Source organism: Halictus rubicundus, chromosome 13 (assembly GCF_050948215.1).
Source record: "Halictus rubicundus isolate RS-2024b chromosome 13, iyHalRubi1_principal, whole genome shotgun sequence".
Lineage (NCBI taxonomy): Eukaryota > Metazoa > Arthropoda > Insecta > Hymenoptera > Halictidae > Halictus > Halictus rubicundus.
The window spans coordinates 12,963,841-12,981,709 of record NC_135161.1 but is presented as its reverse complement, the minus strand read 5'-3'; the positions used below and the strand labels follow the sequence as shown (position 1 = coordinate 12,981,709).

At 49.1% G+C, this 17,869-nt stretch overlaps 1 protein-coding gene across 1 annotated transcript in view; it reads left to right on the top strand.

Moving 5' to 3' along the window:
• Ds (dachsous cadherin-related 1) overlaps nt 1–17,869 on the top strand; it is a 366,686-nt gene that overhangs the window by 312,989 nt on the left and 35,828 nt on the right. The window contains exons 4-5 of the mRNA XM_076798955.1: nt 15,074–15,237; nt 16,142–16,546. Of these exons, the coding sequence (XP_076655070.1) occupies nt 15,074–15,237; nt 16,142–16,546 (569 nt within the window). The remainder of the gene's footprint in view (nt 1–15,073; nt 15,238–16,141; nt 16,547–17,869) is intronic.

Genomic DNA, 17,869 nt, shown 5'->3' with positions numbered 1-17,869 from the left:
AGGCCTCGACACTCCGTCCGTGACGCACTTTTAGTGTCAACAACCTGTCAATGCGCGCGTTTTTAGAAAATCCGAAGATTGATGGATTTCCTCGAACTGTTGGAAATTGTTGTTGGAAATTGGTTACCCAAGCGAAACTCGAGGCTGGCGCCGATGGAAGTACTCTGATTGCCGTCGGAAACAGCTCTCCATGATCGCTGGCCTCTCTTATGCTCTTGTTCTAGGATAATCGTACGTTGTAATCGATATTAAGATTCGTAGCAACGATTGTGCGAAGGTGAACATGATTGACGGAGAAATGGTAGATCGATTCAGCTTAAAAATTTCTTATGCATTGTTCAATCTGTGTACATTAAGCGTGAGCAACAATAATTTAGCTGACTTTAATTGTTTGTCCAAAAAAAAAAAAATTTTGAAGTGCCACTGCTAATGACACTACGCGACAAATTGCTCGAACGTTATGTCGAGAACGGATGACTCAATTCTGCTGAAAAAATTCTTATACACTGTTCGATATGTGTACACTGAGTATACAAAATATAAATTAATTTGGTTGAACCGTTTGTTCGGAAAAAATTGTAAAGTGCCGCTACTGAAAAATGGCACTAGGACACCCATACATGGACATTCATACCGAGAACGGATGGGTAAAATTAACTGAAAAATTTCTTCTACACCGTTCAACATGTGTATATTAGCTCCAGAGAACTATAAATTAATTCCGTTGAACGGTTTGTTGAAAAAAAATCGAGAACTGTTGCCACTGATGGAAGAAAAATTGACTTGTCGGCGCATCTCCGACGGGTTTCCATTGAGAAATGTCGAAAGTATGGTGGTCGTCCGGGGAAAATACGGGGCCCCATGGTATTTCGCGCGGACAGGTCCCCGTGTAAACGGTTCCCGCAGCCTGTGGTAGCCTCGCCGACCAATAGCGTGCAGCGTGCGTGCGAACATATAGATGCACAGATAGAGCTTGCGCTACGAGGCGCGATGAGAGCGCGGCAGAAGAGAACGACCGGGCCCCGTTGCTCCCCCCTCTCCTTTCTCGCCTAAGCGGGGCCCTATGATGCGCCTTCTCGACTCTTATCTCGCGCCTCGTTATCGCCGTTTACCATCTCACGGTCTAGAGAGCGGAGGGTCCTCTATGCGCTCGCCGTAGCTACATGCACGTGCTCCACCATATATCTTTTTCTCGCTGTTCCTCCGATCCTTCGGCGATTCGATCCCCTTTCTACCTTGCCCCCTCCGCCCCTCGGGGCCCTACCTCGTGCCCCGTGGAATTTCGAGGGAGGAGAATTACTGCGGGGTAATCCTAGACGAGATTGTTGGGAAACCTCGATAGAAAGGCCGACTGTGCCAAGAAACGAACCGTTGTTGCTTAGATTGTTCGGGATACGCGAGATCAACCAGTGCCCCGTGGGGCATTCCTTGGCCCGTTGACCTAGAGTCGGTATTCTCTGAAAATCTAGATTCGAAAATCATCTTGTTACTTGGTATCTTGTTCTGAAATTTTCTCTTTTTGAACGGAATTGTTTCAGTCTACAGGGCGTTCCAAGTGGGCGTGGCTTAGTTGCTCTCGAGTTCAGGGTAATGCCCTGTAGAGTAATTTCTTTTTATCGAGCTTCTACACCTTCTGAAATCTAGCTTTGAGGGTTACGATATCTCTTCAATCTGAATTTTTAACTTTCTGAACAAAGAAAATTGTTTCAGTCCATAGGACGTTCCAAGTGGGCGTGGCCTAGTTGCTCTCGAGTTCAGGGTAATGCTCTGTAGAGCAATTTCTTTCTGTCGAGCTCCTACACCTTCTGAAATCTAGCTTTGAGGGTCACGATATCTCTTTAATATGAATTTTTAACTTTCTGAGCAAAGAAAATTGTTTCAGTCCATAGGGCGTTCCAAGTGGGCGTGGCCTAGTTGCTCTCGAGTTCGGGGTAATTCCCTGTGGAGCAATTTCTTTCTGTCGAGGTTCTACACCTTCTAAAATCTAGCTTCGAGGGTCACAGTGTCTCATTACCCTGAATTTTCCTCTTCCTCAACATAGAAAATTGTTTTAGTCTATAGAGCGTTTAAAGTGGGCGTGGCCTCGTCGCTCCCGGCTTCTCCAGAGCAAGTACGTTGCCCTCAGAGATATCTACGCTCATAGAGTGTTTAATAGACCCCGTGTCCTCCATTTTCCATCGATCTAAAAAGCGACATACAAAATTTCGCAAAAACATGAAGAGGGTCACCGTTCCTCGCCCTATTTTCCCAGCGATCGGATTTCATAGAAGAGCGTGTCAGCACGATCGTTCCTCGATCTATTAATCACAGGCTTCAGTTACATCGTCAGCGAGCCATCTGGCCCCTTTCTTTCCCATAGCTTCTCACCCCGGTTCTCGTGGTACAGTTTCGTGTCAGCAAAGTCATGATCAACCTACTTTCCAGAGCAGATCCGGACAACGTCCGTAGCTCGAGGCGTGTTTCGAGATGGGACAGGATATCCCCGCGGCGCTAGAAAACGGTAGCTAATGTCGAGTATCATTTTATTTTCGTTGGGCCGCGCGCAACCTTATTGTCGCCGTCCATTGTCTTGTCGTTCTTGCCGCCCTCCGCTTTTAAGCGTTCCTCTTCTTCTTCTTCTTCTTCTTCTTCTTCTTCTTCTTCTTCTAGTACTCGCGCTGCTGTTGCTTCTCGTTCTGTAGAACCGTCGACCGTACCAGACCATTTAGCCACGCATCTGTGCGAGCGGGACGTTTTACGCATGTACGGAGCTCTATTCGTTTGTTTACCGGTCTCGATGCTTGCATTTCTTGCGCTATTGTGCGCGGACTACACGGTCCATGCCCCGACGCTTGTTCCGCGCTACCAGGAAGAGCGAGGCGGACCGTGAAAACGTGTCGTCGAATCGCGATTTGTGCAGTGCAAAATTCACATTTTTCCCCAGGGGAATGGAACGAAACAACTTGACCGAAAGTTACATAAAGTTGGACTTCCATTGGATTAAAAAAATTCAGAACAAATCACACTATCACAATTTTTCATTCATAATTCGAAGGCCACACCCCCGTAGCGTCTCGCTCTCATCCCCACCACTAACTGCCGCTTCGACCAAGGTCACAGCGGGCCAATGAGAGCTACCGCTGAACAACCTCCACTGCTCCGGAGCGTCTCGCGTCGTTTGAGCGGCGAGACGTTAAGGGGGGAAAGTAGGAGGTTCTCGTTACTCGATAGGACCCTCGAATTCACAGTTACGGAACAGCGGAAATCGTGACGTATTTATATGACTGGAAAGTATCGAAGCTTACACTCCGCGAGACGTTAAGGGGGGGAACGATGGAAACTCTCGTTATGCCGCGTGTCCTTCGAGTCGGCAGGTTCGAAGCGACCATCCGTGGCATTCTACGGAACGATACGCTGCTCTTGTCAATCTCTTAGAAGTATAAAAGGCTGACGGTAACGCGTGGAGAGAATCGCAGGTGAAGCTCGCGAGGCGAAAGGAGACGCGGCCGGCCGCGGGGTACCGAGCGAAAGATGTCCAACGAGGGTGGAGGGAGGGGGCTGTAAGGGGGGGAAACAGGGAAGAGGGACGAGCGGGACCCCCGACAACGACAGCATACCTTCGCCACGGTATCGCTTCTTCATCGCATTCGTCGCGTCGCTCGACGCTACCACGGATCCGCGGCTAATCATCATTATTTAATTACGAGGTCGTTTTTCGCTGCGCGGAGTAGAGTGTCGCTGGCTCGCCGAGGCACGTCCTAATCATCGGTAGGCGCCGTTCTCTCGGCGATTTTCGTAAATCTGGTTTGGAGGTCGTTCTCGATCTCTCTCTCTCTCTCTCTCTCTCTCTCTCTCTCTTTCTCGAGAGACGGTCCTGGGAGGCTGGAATTCGAGACACGTATCCGCGACGCAGGGACGCGGGACGATCTCGGTGTCCGTGTGGTTTTACGGCCCCCGCGCGGTCGAATCGTCGTTAAATTACCTGCGCAGGGAGTCCTCCTCTTCGATGAGACGAAACCCGGTGGTTTCTGGGCGAAAGCACGCCGATTAACCTGGGGGCGCAATCGTGTAGACCGGCCGAAAATCGACGAATCTTTGCGAATTTATCGATACCAACCAGTCGGACCTATCTTTCGGAAATTTTCGGGGTCGGTTTACTGCACCGTCCAAGTAACTAAACATATTTTTTGCTCGCTCGAAAAGCGCTATACACACAGGGCGCACTGCGCTTCGATCAGGTCAGGTGGGTCCTGTAGACCGTACGAAATCGACCAATCTTTGCGAATTTATTGCTGCCAATCGGTCCAGCCTATCTTTCTAAAATTTTAAGGCTGTTTTACGACAATATTGAACTAACTAAGAATAATTTTTTTAGTCAGAAAGTGCTATGCACATAGGGAGCACTGCCCCCCTCAGTGACATGAAACCCGGTGGGTGGTGTAGACCATACGAAATCGACCAATCTTTGCGAATTTATTGCTAACAATCAATCCAGCCTATCTTTCTAAAATTTTAAGGCTGTTTTACGACAATATTGAACTAACTAAGAATAATTTTTTTAGTCAGAAAGTGCTATGCACATAGGGAGCATTGTCTCCCTCATTGACATGAAACCCGGTGGGTGGTGTAGACCATACGAAATCGACCAATCTTTGCGAATTTATTGCTAACAATCAATCCAGCCTATCTTTCTAAAATTTTAAGGCTGTTTTACGACAATATTGAACTAACTAAGAATATTTTTTTCACTCCAAATTTCCAACACATGCAGCACATATAATATATTGTATGTCCCCAAAACTGTGTCACTTCAAAGATACACTTCACGTCCCTGCAATAAAATATAAATTATTTAAAGAATATTGTATTGAATAGCCAGCTCAATCGACTTTTGGGAATTGACTTTTTGGAGCCGTCGCATCGAGGCACCGTAAAATTCGCGTCGGTCGTTTCCGTTCTAAGCGACTCGGCAATTACCGAAACTACATTTCCCAAAATTTGATCGCCGCGCCGTTCGGCAATTAACGGGCGACGATTTCCCTTCGGAACCGGCGTCAAGTCCAACATGGCTCGGCTATCTTCTTTAGCTGCCATAATCTCGGAACAAGGGTGGAAGAGGACAGGGCTGGTCCAATTAAAAATCCACGAATTTATGCAAACGGCCGGGTTTTATTTGTCGACTGGATTCTGGGGGCATCGTGAAATCGATCGTGCCGGATACCCGTCCTCGAAATCGCTAGGAGCGGAACTATTAGGTCATTGCTATAATGATCAACTTATCGCCAGTGTTTGAGAAAAATTCCTGTGAACTAGACAGGGTCCTGAGGTCGTTTGAAGCGGCATTTTCCTTTGCAAAAATCTTCCAAAGTGTGTCGCGAATCCTCGAAATCTAACAACCATAACGTTCCCGAAAATCGCAGAGAGTGGGCCTTAACGAGACGGTCGAACGAGCCGTGAAAAACTGGGACCCTCCATCTTTAAGACGCCATAATTCAGCGATCCCTTGATACCATGATGTCCGCGATCCCCGATAAGAGAATCCGCGATTTATAGAAATGACCTAATAGTCGGATGGGAATAGCCGGTAATTCGGTGGCGAATGGGCCCGAAACAGGCCCGACTGCTAGGCGGTGGGCCCGATACGACGTCCCGCGGAGCAACGGGCGGAACAAGGTGACAAAGTATTCACCTGAAGGCGGTCCTCGGTTTCCCCTGGCCGATCGTAAACGGTTGTTGAGGTGGCCGGGGGCCCGTGTCGGCCACGGAGCCGCCCCTGAGCAGTGCCAGTCCGAGCCGGGGCCCAGAAACAGTCACACACAGCCACCGAGAACGACCTCGAGTGGGATGGCCCGTTACGAGCTAATTAGCAAAATAAGAGAAACTCACTGTGAGGTATATACAGCGTCGTAGCAGCAGCGTAGGCAAGAGAACTCGTGCGTCCTTATACGGCATGATCGAATCGTCAGTCTGTAATTTATCGCGAGTTTTCTTAACCCGGAATGTTTCTCCTTGTGAAACTCGGTACACCGGTTTTTTTTTCATCTGTTCCCCTCCGTTTCACCGTTTCCTTCTTCTTCTTCTTCTTCTTCTTCGTCGTCGTCCTCGTCCTCGTCGTTGTCGTCTTCTTCTTCTTCTTCTTCTTCTTCGTCCTCTTCTTCTTCTTCTTCGTTTGTTCGTACCAGAGCAATTAAACCGCCGCGCAACTTAGGAGACGAATATCGGCTCGCGCGAGATCGTCATTTTCTATCCTCGTCGAAAACGATACCTGCAATCGCGTCCAAGCTCGAGTCGCGCGGACGAGCATTTCTCCGGTAATTAACGCGTCTAATTAGACGAGCCTGTCTTCTCGTCACGCCGGTTCTACTGGAGACGCTAACTTTTGGATTTGAACGCAGCTGCGGGACTGACTCTTTCCGTAACTTCAACTAGAGATTTATTTTTTTCTTTTTTTTATTTGAGGTTCATCCTTTGTTCGACATCCGTTAATTGTTTGTGGGATCGAGCGAATGCTTAGCGACGCAGATTATTTTTCTCTTACGAAGGCTGAATGCTTGTTCGATGAGTTCGCGAATTAATTCGTGCGCCTGACATTTTTCGATGAGAGAAAAATGATCGTTTCACTTGGAACGTGTTGGCGATTCATGAGATTCATGTTTATGGAGATGGTAAGTGGCATAATGCGGTGCACTTTTTACCAGAGGCTTTTTTCATATCGTCGACAACCCCTCCGGTTACAAGCCAATAATTTAATGACCCGATGAGCGAGGGTTCGTTTAGAACAAGCTAATGGCGATGTTCGCGATTTTTTCAAAAAGGAACTATAGAACCACTCTTTTTGAAACTTTCGGGATTATTCATACCGTATTCAAGGAACGTGTACTAAATTTTTCATTAGAAAATATGCAGCACAAACGTATATAAACATTTATATAAAGGCTAAAGGTTAATTTCTATCCAATTTACTAATTTATTAATCTCCGTATATTAAACCGCAAGATTTCAATTTCGTAAATGAGTCTTTTCCACGAAGAAGAAGATTCGTCATCCGAGTTGATCCAGGAAATGATCTAATTTACTGATCCTCGAAGGATCGACGCATCTCATATCGGAGAACACTTTCCTCGACGCTAGAAGAATGCAGAGGCTGTTGTTCTGGTTCAAGGCTGGCTTTACGAGGTCATGGTACTTCGGAACGCTGATTAAATCTCTCGTTTATATCCCGGCAATCGACTTTCAATTCGAATAACTCGGTGCATCGGATAAAAAGCGTCGCGGCCGGAGAGCGGGTTCGTAGCACGCATATGCTTGCGTATTGACCAGGAGGAAATTAGTCGACGGTGTGGTAGCGTACAGGGAGCTGTCAAGGTAACAGCTAGAGACCACGCAGAGTCGCTTCTCCGGTCCTTTAACTTTGCTCAAGTGGTATCGTGCACGCGATCGTCCGACATACTAACGAATGGTAGCGCTAGAGATACGCCGGCGAACTCTTTCCCCGGCAAAAACCTCCTCGATACGCTCCTGAAATACCACAACCTCTCTCGGAACAGAGAATTCCTTCCTCAAACTTTAAAAATTCATTTCATTGCTGACAGATCAATATATGTACATATTTGCTGGTCTCAAAAGTTTCTTTCGGTATACGCACCCTTCCTTCAGGAAAACTTGATTATTTGTTCATTGGATTCCCTTTTTTTTTTAAGGTTTTCCGAAGAAACTTTTGGGACAAAATAACAGATTTATTTGTATTTATGCTTCGGTTCGAAGTTTTCTCGAGGTGCTTAGAAAATTGTGGCCCTTGGGACCCTTGGGAAATTGTACTCCTGGGGACCCTTAGGAACCTGTGCTCCTAGGGACCCTTAGAAAACTGTGCTCCTAGGGACCCTTAGGAAACGGTGTTCCTCAGGATCCTTAGGGAACTGGGCTCCTCGGGACCCTTAGGAAGCTGTGCTCCTAGGGACCCTTAGGAAACTGTGCTCCTAGGGACCCTTAGGAAACTGTGTTCCTAGGGACCCTTAGGAAACAGTGCTCCTAGGGACCCTTAGGAACCTGTGCTCCCAGGGACCCTTAGAAAACTGTGCTCCTATGGACCCCTAGGACACGGTGTTCCTCAGGATCCTTAGGGAACTGTGCCCCTCGGGACCCTTAGAGAACTGTGCTCCTAGGGACCCTTAGGAAACTGTGCTCCTAGGGACCCTTAAGAACCTATGCTCCCAGGGACCCTTAGAAAACTGTGCTCCTAGGGACCCTTAGGAAACTGTGTTCCTCAGGATCGTTAGGGACCTGTGCTCCTGGGGATCCTTAGGAAACTGTGCTCCTGGGGACCCTTAGGGAACTGTGCTCCTAGGGACCCTTAGGGAACTGTGCTCCCCAGGACCCTTAAGAAACTGTGCTCCTCACAGTCTAAAATTGTTTAATTAACTTCACAGCCCCTCCATTACAAAATATTCGAATAATTTAACAGCAGAGAATCACGGAGTCCCCAAATATTATTCTGCTGACTATAACTTTAAACATCAGAGAGAACCGTGTTCCTCAGAGTATTCGGAAAACTCTTAGAAAACTGTTCAGGGACCTCGGAACAAAATGTCTGCCCCAAGATCCTCGACAGTCTTCGTCCCCGGGCAACAATCCTCCTCCAGACCCCCAGAAAACCTAATCTCGTCCTCGGGCGCACGTGAGAAACAGTCATAGCGGAAGCGAGAAGCAGTTTCCGAGCCGTTCGAAGAGAGACGAGAAAAGGAGCACGCGGGAACGGGAGTCAAGGAACTAGAAATGAATTCCGTTTGTGCGATTGAGAGGGAACGAGCCCGGAGAGCCCGTAAAGGGGGGGCGACGGGGGAGAGGGGGAAAGCAGAGGACTAGAGTCAGAAAAAGACAGAAAGAAAGAGAGAGAAACATCCCGGAGGATAAAAAGGGCTGGCACGACGTCGGTCGCAACATCGAAAGGGGTTAGCTCGTGGCGGAGTCGAAGGAAAGACGTAGCCGAGGATATACCCACGATGGGAGCGTGTGTACTATAGTCGGGAAAGAGAGGGGTCGGAGGGGAGGGGGAGTGGGGACGAGGATAGGGGGACGTGTGCCCTCGTGAAAGGGAACGAGACGCGGCTAGACTGTAAATAAGAGAGGAAACCGCGGGATTATTCTGAATCGAGCTCTCGACGAGTTTCTGCCGCGGCTCGCATTGTCGGTACGCCAGGGGCCACGTTGTGGTACGAGGTGTTGCACAGGTTCGAGGTGTTATACCTGTATATATATATATATGTATGTTTGTATGTATATATATATATATACTATAGATCCTGTATACGCACCGCGCACGTGTACGGTCACGTACGCGCACGCACACCCGTGGAACAGGACACATACCGATCGGCGAACCATTGACTGGAATCTTCGGCTGATGCACAGCTGCGAGAGGCGATTTAACCCTTCCTACGGGGGTTCCGAGAGACAGGTGCGAACGCTATACAACGCGCCCCTCCCCTAACTTCACTCTCGTTCCCGGATCTTTCGGTTATTGCGCGCGTCGAGCAGTCATAAGAATTTTTACGAGCTGCTGGAAATTAACGAACTGTTCCCGATTGCCTTTCCAGGCTAATCTTCGATTTATGCGCGCCTCACATTTTTGTAGACAATTAAAAATGCAAAATGTAACGGAACGTACGAGCACGTGAGAATATTAACACCTCGAACGATCTCCCGGAAACAAAATTCAATCGGCCTCGGTTTAGAAACGCATTTTGCTAAATGCACGGGGACTGGAGGAGTACTCTCTGAGCGTCATAAATTTGGATTTTATACTATAGATTAATGTGACTTTGTGGAATTTTTGAGTCGGCACTCGAAGTGTTGAGGAAGGCGCAGTGGCTAGAAGAAGAAAAAGGGGTTCAGTCCACAGAGTGAATAGCAAAGTATGGTGATCTAGAAGAAGAGAAACGAGGAATTTCGAAGCGGAACGCGCAAGCACTGGAAGAAATACTTGGTCCGTCGCGTTCTGCGTCGCAATTGCATCTTTATGCCAGCTTTTCGCACAAATCTCGTGAGCCGTGGCAGCGTCTGGGGTCCCCGAGGGGGCACCGAAGGGTGGGAATCAATAATGAGTAGGTTACGGGTTTGCTACTCGGTCGAGTCGGGTTCCCGAATAAAAACTCGCTCTGGATTCGATCCACGGAGCTCCGGAGAGATCGTGGTGCCCCTCTCGAATGGGAAGGGGGCCGGGGGACGGGGCACAGGAAAACGGACGAAAGAGGATGAGGAGGTAGAGACGATGGAGGGAGACGAAGAGAGGATGGTCGGAGACGTGGGCCATGAGGGTTCCGAGGCACCGGGGTCTGGATCCCCGCGAATTAATCAAATACGCGAGCGATTTGTCTTCGTTACACCCACGTGGGCACCCCGGAGGCACGCCTGTGTAACCGCGGTGACGAAGCCCCCTCGAGTGGCCGGCACCGCGGGTGAAAAACCCGTTCACCGACTGGTGACCACTGGTGCTCGATCGCAATTTAGTCCCCCGATGAACCGACGATACGGGGGGACCGGGATTTGACGGGGTACCGGGGCCCCCCCGGGCCCCGCTCGGGCCCCTTTGGCCACGAAACGCGTAAAATCGCGATCCGAGGGCGACCGCTTCATTCGCGGACCCAGATACACCGTCCCCCCCATTTTTTAATAAGCGTCTTATAACCTTCTTCAACCAGCCCCAATGTGTTTTATCATCTGTCAGGCCTGGTATTCCCCAAGTTTGTTGCAATATATTGTTTTTCTACTCTACTGTAAATTTCCACCAAAAATTGTAGAAGAAAATTTTCTCCTAGGACGCACAGTTCTCGAGAAAATGTGTAAAACCTTCCGAAGTAGATAAGTCTGTCGTAGTCAGACACACGGTACCCCTTTAGATCTATTTTTCTCAACAACGTAGCGTCCCACGAAAAAACACTATCCCACACTTTCGATGCACTTTTTCATCTAGAATCAGCTCACGTCGAGTCCACCTCGATTGCTATGTTACCATGATCGCTATACTTCTTTTCCTCCCCTTTGGCTGACCCAGTGATTCCAACGGGTGCCGTACAGACGTCTAGGTCCTTTCCGGTGATTATGATTGAACGATTATGGATAAATGGACGGACCGCGAGAGAGGGGGAGGGGGGATCCGAACCGCGTTTGTTTATATTGCCGTTTAAGGAACGCGACGATTATTCGAACGGTCCTGGCAATCTCGTTTCCAGCTCGGGAACGCGTCCGGCTGCGGATCCCCTCGCGCGGACGATTTTGCCGTATTGGGAAGCGGAGTAAATCGTAATTATATATACCGGGGAGTAGTACAGGTTCGGTGGACCCTCCTTCGATGGAAAAAGATCACGCGGACGTTTAATAACACGGGGTACCGAATGCCGATGGGTGTAGGTACACCGTGTCGATGTGCGGGGCACGTCTCTCTCCGTCCCTCTCTCTCTCTCTCTCTCTCTCTCTCTCTCACTTTCTCGTCCTCTCTCCGCTGCTAGTTGTGTGCCCACTCCCATCTCTCCTCTCTCTCTCTCTCGTACGCTATTTTACAATTACACTTTACGATACACAATTTCGAACAAACCTGCTTACATTTACGCGGGGCCCCGCGATCCCGGCGTCGGTGTTCCCCGAACCGACACGCACATTTACATGCGCGCCGACGAGTTCTCGCAACAATTTTAATAACACGGCGATCGAGACCCGGCCGGCATAAGTTGCAGACCCTCGTACGCGAGTGTGCGTGCACTACGATGTGCTCCACAGATTGATATCGGGGCCCTGTGGTAGCACGTCCGGGGATTGGCCACGTACACTACCGTTCGCAAGCGTTTCGGCTGATTGAAACTTACTAAGGATCCTGCGATTTTCAGAATTTTTTGAAAGGAGAATATCGAGGGCAGGAATTCCAAATTTTGTACGATTATTAAGCGACATTTCAAGGATGTATCGGAATTTTTTTAAGCAGAAAGAATTAGTTCCTTCGAAGTTACGGTGCTGACAGTGAGGGCTTTGGTCAGGGGCAATCTTAATTTTTGAGTCCGGTGGTGTCCTGTAGTTTGGAATTTTTTCAAAGAAAATTTTTCGTTGAAGGGGTTCCAAATTTTGTACAATTGTTAAGTGATATTTGAAGGATATATCAGAATTTTTTTAAGCAGAAAGAATTAGTTACTCCAAAGTTACAGTGCTGACTCAGGGGCAATCTTAATTTTTAAGTCTGGTGGTGTCCTGCAGTTTGGAATTTCTTGAAAGAAAATTTTTCGTTGGAGGGGTTCCAAATTTTGTACAATTGTTAAGTGATATTTGAAGCATGTGCCTGAATTTTTTCAGGGCGAATGGATCAGTATCTCCAAAGTTACAGTGGGAATAGTGAGAGCCTTCCATCGGAGCAAGCATTAATATTTGGGTCTGACGATGTAGATGTCGATTTGAAAAACGAGATAAATCTCTAGATAATGTTTAAACATGAAATTGTAAGGCAGGGGGTTAAGTGAAAGCCACGCGGAATCAGCGGGAATTTTCGATCGTTTCGCGCGGATTGCGTTAGGTCCAGGCTGATTATAGCAACAGGACCTAAGAGTGCAAGAAGGCGGCCAGTTTATGCAATGCGGCATGCAGTCCGGTACCGCGGGAAGCCGGTCGATAATTGATCGAATCGATCGATCGGTTTCTACTCCAAAACGGGCGATCGCGCGTGTACCCGTGGCTCCGGTACATCGCTCGGTGGATGCGTTTCGACAAACACCTCGGATCTACCGCGTCGACGTTCTCTCTCCCATGAAACCGATCGAGTTTTTCCTCGAACGTACCGATTGGAAAAACCTGGTAGACAGGGCACCGCCTCCGTTCGAGTTTACGTGGAACGCGGCTACCTAGCCGGCTACCATTTCCACGACATCCGGTGACGCGGCTGTCGTCGAATCGGAGCTCCGACATCGGCTCGACACCGATCCCCTCGGACCGTATTCTAAAGATGGTAGCTTGTAAACGTGGATAACATAATTTATGATCACCGATCCCATTACTGCCTCCCTTCCGACCCGCTCGGGAACGACTATTCGGTTTGGCAAGCGTTTATAGATTAAATCATTATCTGGTAATGGGAATCGGTAATTGTTTCTAGGTCTCCTCTGTGAGTGGAATATCGTTTGATATTGCATTAGTCGATCTTCGATTCGAACGGAGCTCCCGTTTCCTTTTTCATTCTGCTGTGGCACCTGATTGAGCCGTACAATTCTAATTAGTATTTTAGTATTGGTTATAGAATTTTCTAGAATATGAAATTATCTTGAAATATAGATTACATTAGATTGAAAAATATTGTAGAATGGGGGTTGATCCATTCGGTAGGCGTGGCCTCTTGGCTCTCGTCCCTAAGTGGGCAACGTCACACAATCTACGCCTGTACCTAATCTGGTATCAGGACTCCCTAAAAATCTAGAAGGTCCTTGCCCTCCTATCCAACGAACTGTCTACAAAAATTCCAAAGTGGGCGTGGCTTGTTGGCTCTCGCTGTCGATAGACCCATACCTTCACCTGTGACTGATCTGATACGACGACTCCACATTCCCTAAAAATCTAAAAAAAAAAATCGTTGCTCTGCTACGATATCTAACGAACTGTCTGCAACCCATCCAAAGTGGGCGTGTCCTCGTGGCTCTCGTTCTGGCCGTCGGCGCAATCCCCGCCCACTCTGCCATAGATTCTTAACAATCCTACTCGAACCGAAGTTCGAAAGCATCGTGTGTCATAACGTGAACCCGTCCAAGCAACTCTGAAGGTCTAGTTCGAGTCTCTTCACGATTTTACCTCCACCCCCCGAGAAACCAAAAAAGGAAAAAAAAAGAAAAAAATCGTCAACTATCGCGCAACAACAATGGCTCGATCGACGCGTCTAAATGTCGCGGCTGTTACAAAGCGCTAACGGTTCCGCGGTCGGTTGAATAGCGCCTAGATCCAGAAGACGTAGGGAGGAACAATGCCACGTGGGATTCCGCGTGGTATGTCGGTGGCGACGAGGAGGTGCACGGCAACATCCCCGCGGTTCTGGCGCGTCCGTTTGCGTGGGCGGACGTGGGGAACGGCACTCGTTACGCGGAGGAAACACGGCCGGGAACGGGCGTCGAATCGTCCATCATGCAATTGCGTCTGCCAGCGGTAATGACCGCTCGATTTGCCTATTAATTGATTCCGAGCAGAGGCTAGCCCCGCTCCGAGCCGATGGAAATCGACCGAGGTCATCGGCTGCGAGCGGAGCGAGTCTCGTTTTCGTTTAACTCGTCGGTCGTCGCCGGTCATCAGTCATTTCCTACGTCTATCTGTCTGCCGGCACTCTCCGTGAAATTAGTCAAAACCGGAGACGGTTCACCCTTCTCTCTTTCTCTCGATCCTCGAGGGTCGGTAATTGGTCGGATCGTTAAAGAACCGATGCGCGGCGCTGCGCGAGGCTGCGCGGAGCTCCTCGGCGCTGTGCGAACCTCTGCGAGGCACTTCGGAGCTCTGCGGAGTGCACAGAGTTTCGCGAAACCGATTCCCCAGCGAGATCGCGCGCATTCGATTCAATCGATCGATCATCGCGGAATCGCGAGGCCATTACGAAAATTTTCGTGCAATTTGCGCGCCGCGGCCGGGGCCGAAAGAGCAAAATGTAGACGTGAGAACAAGCCGGGGTTATAATTAACGAGCCAGTCTGCTTATATAGTGTCCGGCCGACTTTTTCGTCATTTTTCCGCTTTCGGACGCGCCTCGCCCCCTCTATTCGCTTCCGCCACCTTTTTTCTCTCGCGTCCCGTTTAAGAAACGAATGAACTCTTCGTTCCATAAGGTCGAGTAGAGAATTGGAGAGAGAGAGAGAGAGAGAGAGAGAGAGAGAAGGGGGAGGGGGAGAGAGAAACGGGCAAAAAGAAATTAATACGAGGGTTATGCATCGGCCATTCCGAGTTGGCCCCCGTATCTTCCTCTTCATCAGAAGGATTCGAGCTACCGAGACGAGCCCGGGACGATCGTAAGACGATCATTATTCGAAAAGAAAAGCACGAGAAAAAGCCACTTTGTAGCCGTTTAATAACGATAATCACTGTGTTCGCAGGTGAACGGCCAACGAGATTTTATTTGGCCAAGGAAGAACCGGATCTAACGATGGACCCCAATACGGGAATACTTCGAGTACGCCTTCCGTTGGACAGAGAGACCCGGGACAAGTACGTTCTCAGCGTACTGGCCAGGAACGGCGTGTCCGTCGGATATTGCCAGGTAGGCTTGTCAACGTGATTAACCCTTCTGCACCTTTTCAATTTTTGGCGCGCGAGAGCAGACCGCGCGCCAATCAGCTCGCTCGCCAAGCAATATTCGCGTTAATATGCAATTAAGCTACGCGCCGGTTTAATATTTTCTGTTACATTGTCGAACGTTCCAGACCGCTCCGCGGACTGGTTACACTCGTAATTATAGATGCAGCCGGTTGGTTAACAGTCTCGTGTAATTAGCAGTAACTGGACTATCGAGTCTTCTCATTTTTCTTGGTGGTTTTATACAAATCGGAATTGGGAGGCTGTGTTTCGTACCACTGATGTGTGGAACATTTTTATTTTGCATAAACATCCGCAATCCAATTAGTAGTGTTCGCAACTATAGAGATAGTCACATACTCGTCACATTCCTCCGAGTAGAATGAGCCCGAACACGACATGATTCGCAGTATATTTGCTCGTTTAATTGACGATTTTGTAGAACCTCGATTATCCGAACTGATGACATCTTCGTCAGGAAAATGTCACGAGTATGTCGATGATAAACGTGGCTAAGAAGAAATTGCTCTGTGAAGCACCGTCCTGGTTTAACGAAAGTCGAGAGCATCCGGGCCACGCCCACATAGATGGTTCGGATAGCAGAGGTTCCACTTTATCGTGGATTAAACAAACAAACATGCACCGAATCATGCCGTGTTTGGATTCGTTTTAATCAGAAAAATCTCGCCAATATGCTAGTAAACGTGTCGTGCAGAAATAGTTAAAAACAAGGAAGTGTGAGTAACTTGATTGCAACAATTGTTGTCATCCACGCTAGTACACCGAGGTTAAACACAGGGTTAATGGAGTCAAACGACAATTTCCATTAACGAAGGAGGCTTTTTTCAAACTATGTTCGATCTTTCCAGGTGGAGCTGACGGTGGAGGACGTGAACGACAACACGCCAATGTTCCCGACGACCGCGGTGCGAATTTCGGTGCCGGAATCGTACCCTCTTCACACAGCCCTCTACGTCGCCCACGCAACCGATCCCGATACCACCCCGTCGCTGCCGATCCGCTACGTGCTCGGCCAGAACAGCAACGACCTGTTCGGCATAGACGCCCGGTCCGGAGAGCTCTATTTAGCTCGGAGATTGGATTACGAGACCCAGCAACATCACGGGCTCCTGATAAGGGCGCTGGACGGCGCTGGTCTCTCGGCGAACCTGAGCCTGGCCGTGGAGGTGCAGGACGTGAATGACAACCCCCCAGTGTTCGAGAGGAACGAGTATCACGTGGAGGTTCCCGAAGGCGCCAAGCTCGATTCCCAAGTGAGAAAAATCTTCATTACACGCCCGTCAGCCGGGCATTTGTTTGTCGAGGTGATGCGCGGCGAGGGAGTTGCGTGCGTCAGCGTGTGTACATGGAAATGCGCGAGAAACGTTCGAACGGAGAGGGCACGGTGGAGGGGGTGTATAGAAAACGGAGAAGCGAAATTCTGGATCGGAGAGAGTGAGAGTGAGAGAGAGAGAGAGAGAGCTCTGTTGCGTTTCGCTTCTCCCCGAATCACCTTCCTTGCTCCTCAAAGTCCGTCTCCGGCGAGAGCAATCTCATCCGGACAACCAGGAAGACTATGAACCTTTGCTCCCTCGGACGCACGCAGCTACCATCTTTCCGTTCCCCTTCGATTAGACACGCGGAACAAGGGAACGCGATGAGGAGGAAGAAGACGTTGACTCATCGGGTTCACCTTGTCAGCGTGGAACAGAAATGAATTAGACGGTGGTACGCGCCCGCGCGCGATAGAGGGAGAGAGAGAGAGAGAGATTAGCCGGCGAGGATTCCGACGCGTGATTCTCCGGTCGGACTGGCCAGTTCGGTGGAAGGATTGATAGAGTATAACTGATCGTTTGATACAGGAACGCGCGCGCGGCGCGCTGTAACGCGATACATACGCACGGACGTACAAGCGGGATTGATAGGTAATCGTTGATGGGCTTCGCTTGGAAACCTGCTCCTTTTGTGGGCTCGCCTTGCGATCCTGGTCTCTAGAAACGCGCTACTCCATCACTGGAGAGATTGCGAGTTTCGGATGGGGTTTCGGTATTCCCTCCGTAACGTCTCGTTGCTCGTATTTATCGCCGTTGGTCTGCTTCTGTTGGTTAGACTCGTTTTTGTAAGATTCCTCGAAAACTCGAGGGGAAAGAGTTATCTGGAGCACGCGCGAGCAGAGTTTGCACCCTGGAGCATACTATCTCGGCCCTGGTGAAGGTGGGAGCAGTCGGACCACGCCCATTTAGCAAGACAGATAGTCTTCTTAAGAAGAAATTTAAGACAGATTAGTATGGTTCCGAGAGCTAGGTTTTCAGGGGATGTACAGTTTAGGCAAGAAGAAATTGCTCTGTGGAGCACCGTCTTGGTTCCATGAAAGTTAGGAGCCACCAAGCCACGCCCATTCAGCGAGAAAGATCGTATTCATCCTTCGGAGAGAGAGAGAAAGATTCAAAGTGAGCTATTGTAGCTCTCAGAGCTAAATTTGTAGGAGATATAGAGTTTAGGCAAGCGCCGCCATGGCTGAAGTGAAGTCGAGAGCAACGAGACCACGCCCATTTAGGGCTCCTTGGGAAAATAAAGCATATAAATGGTGTTCGAAA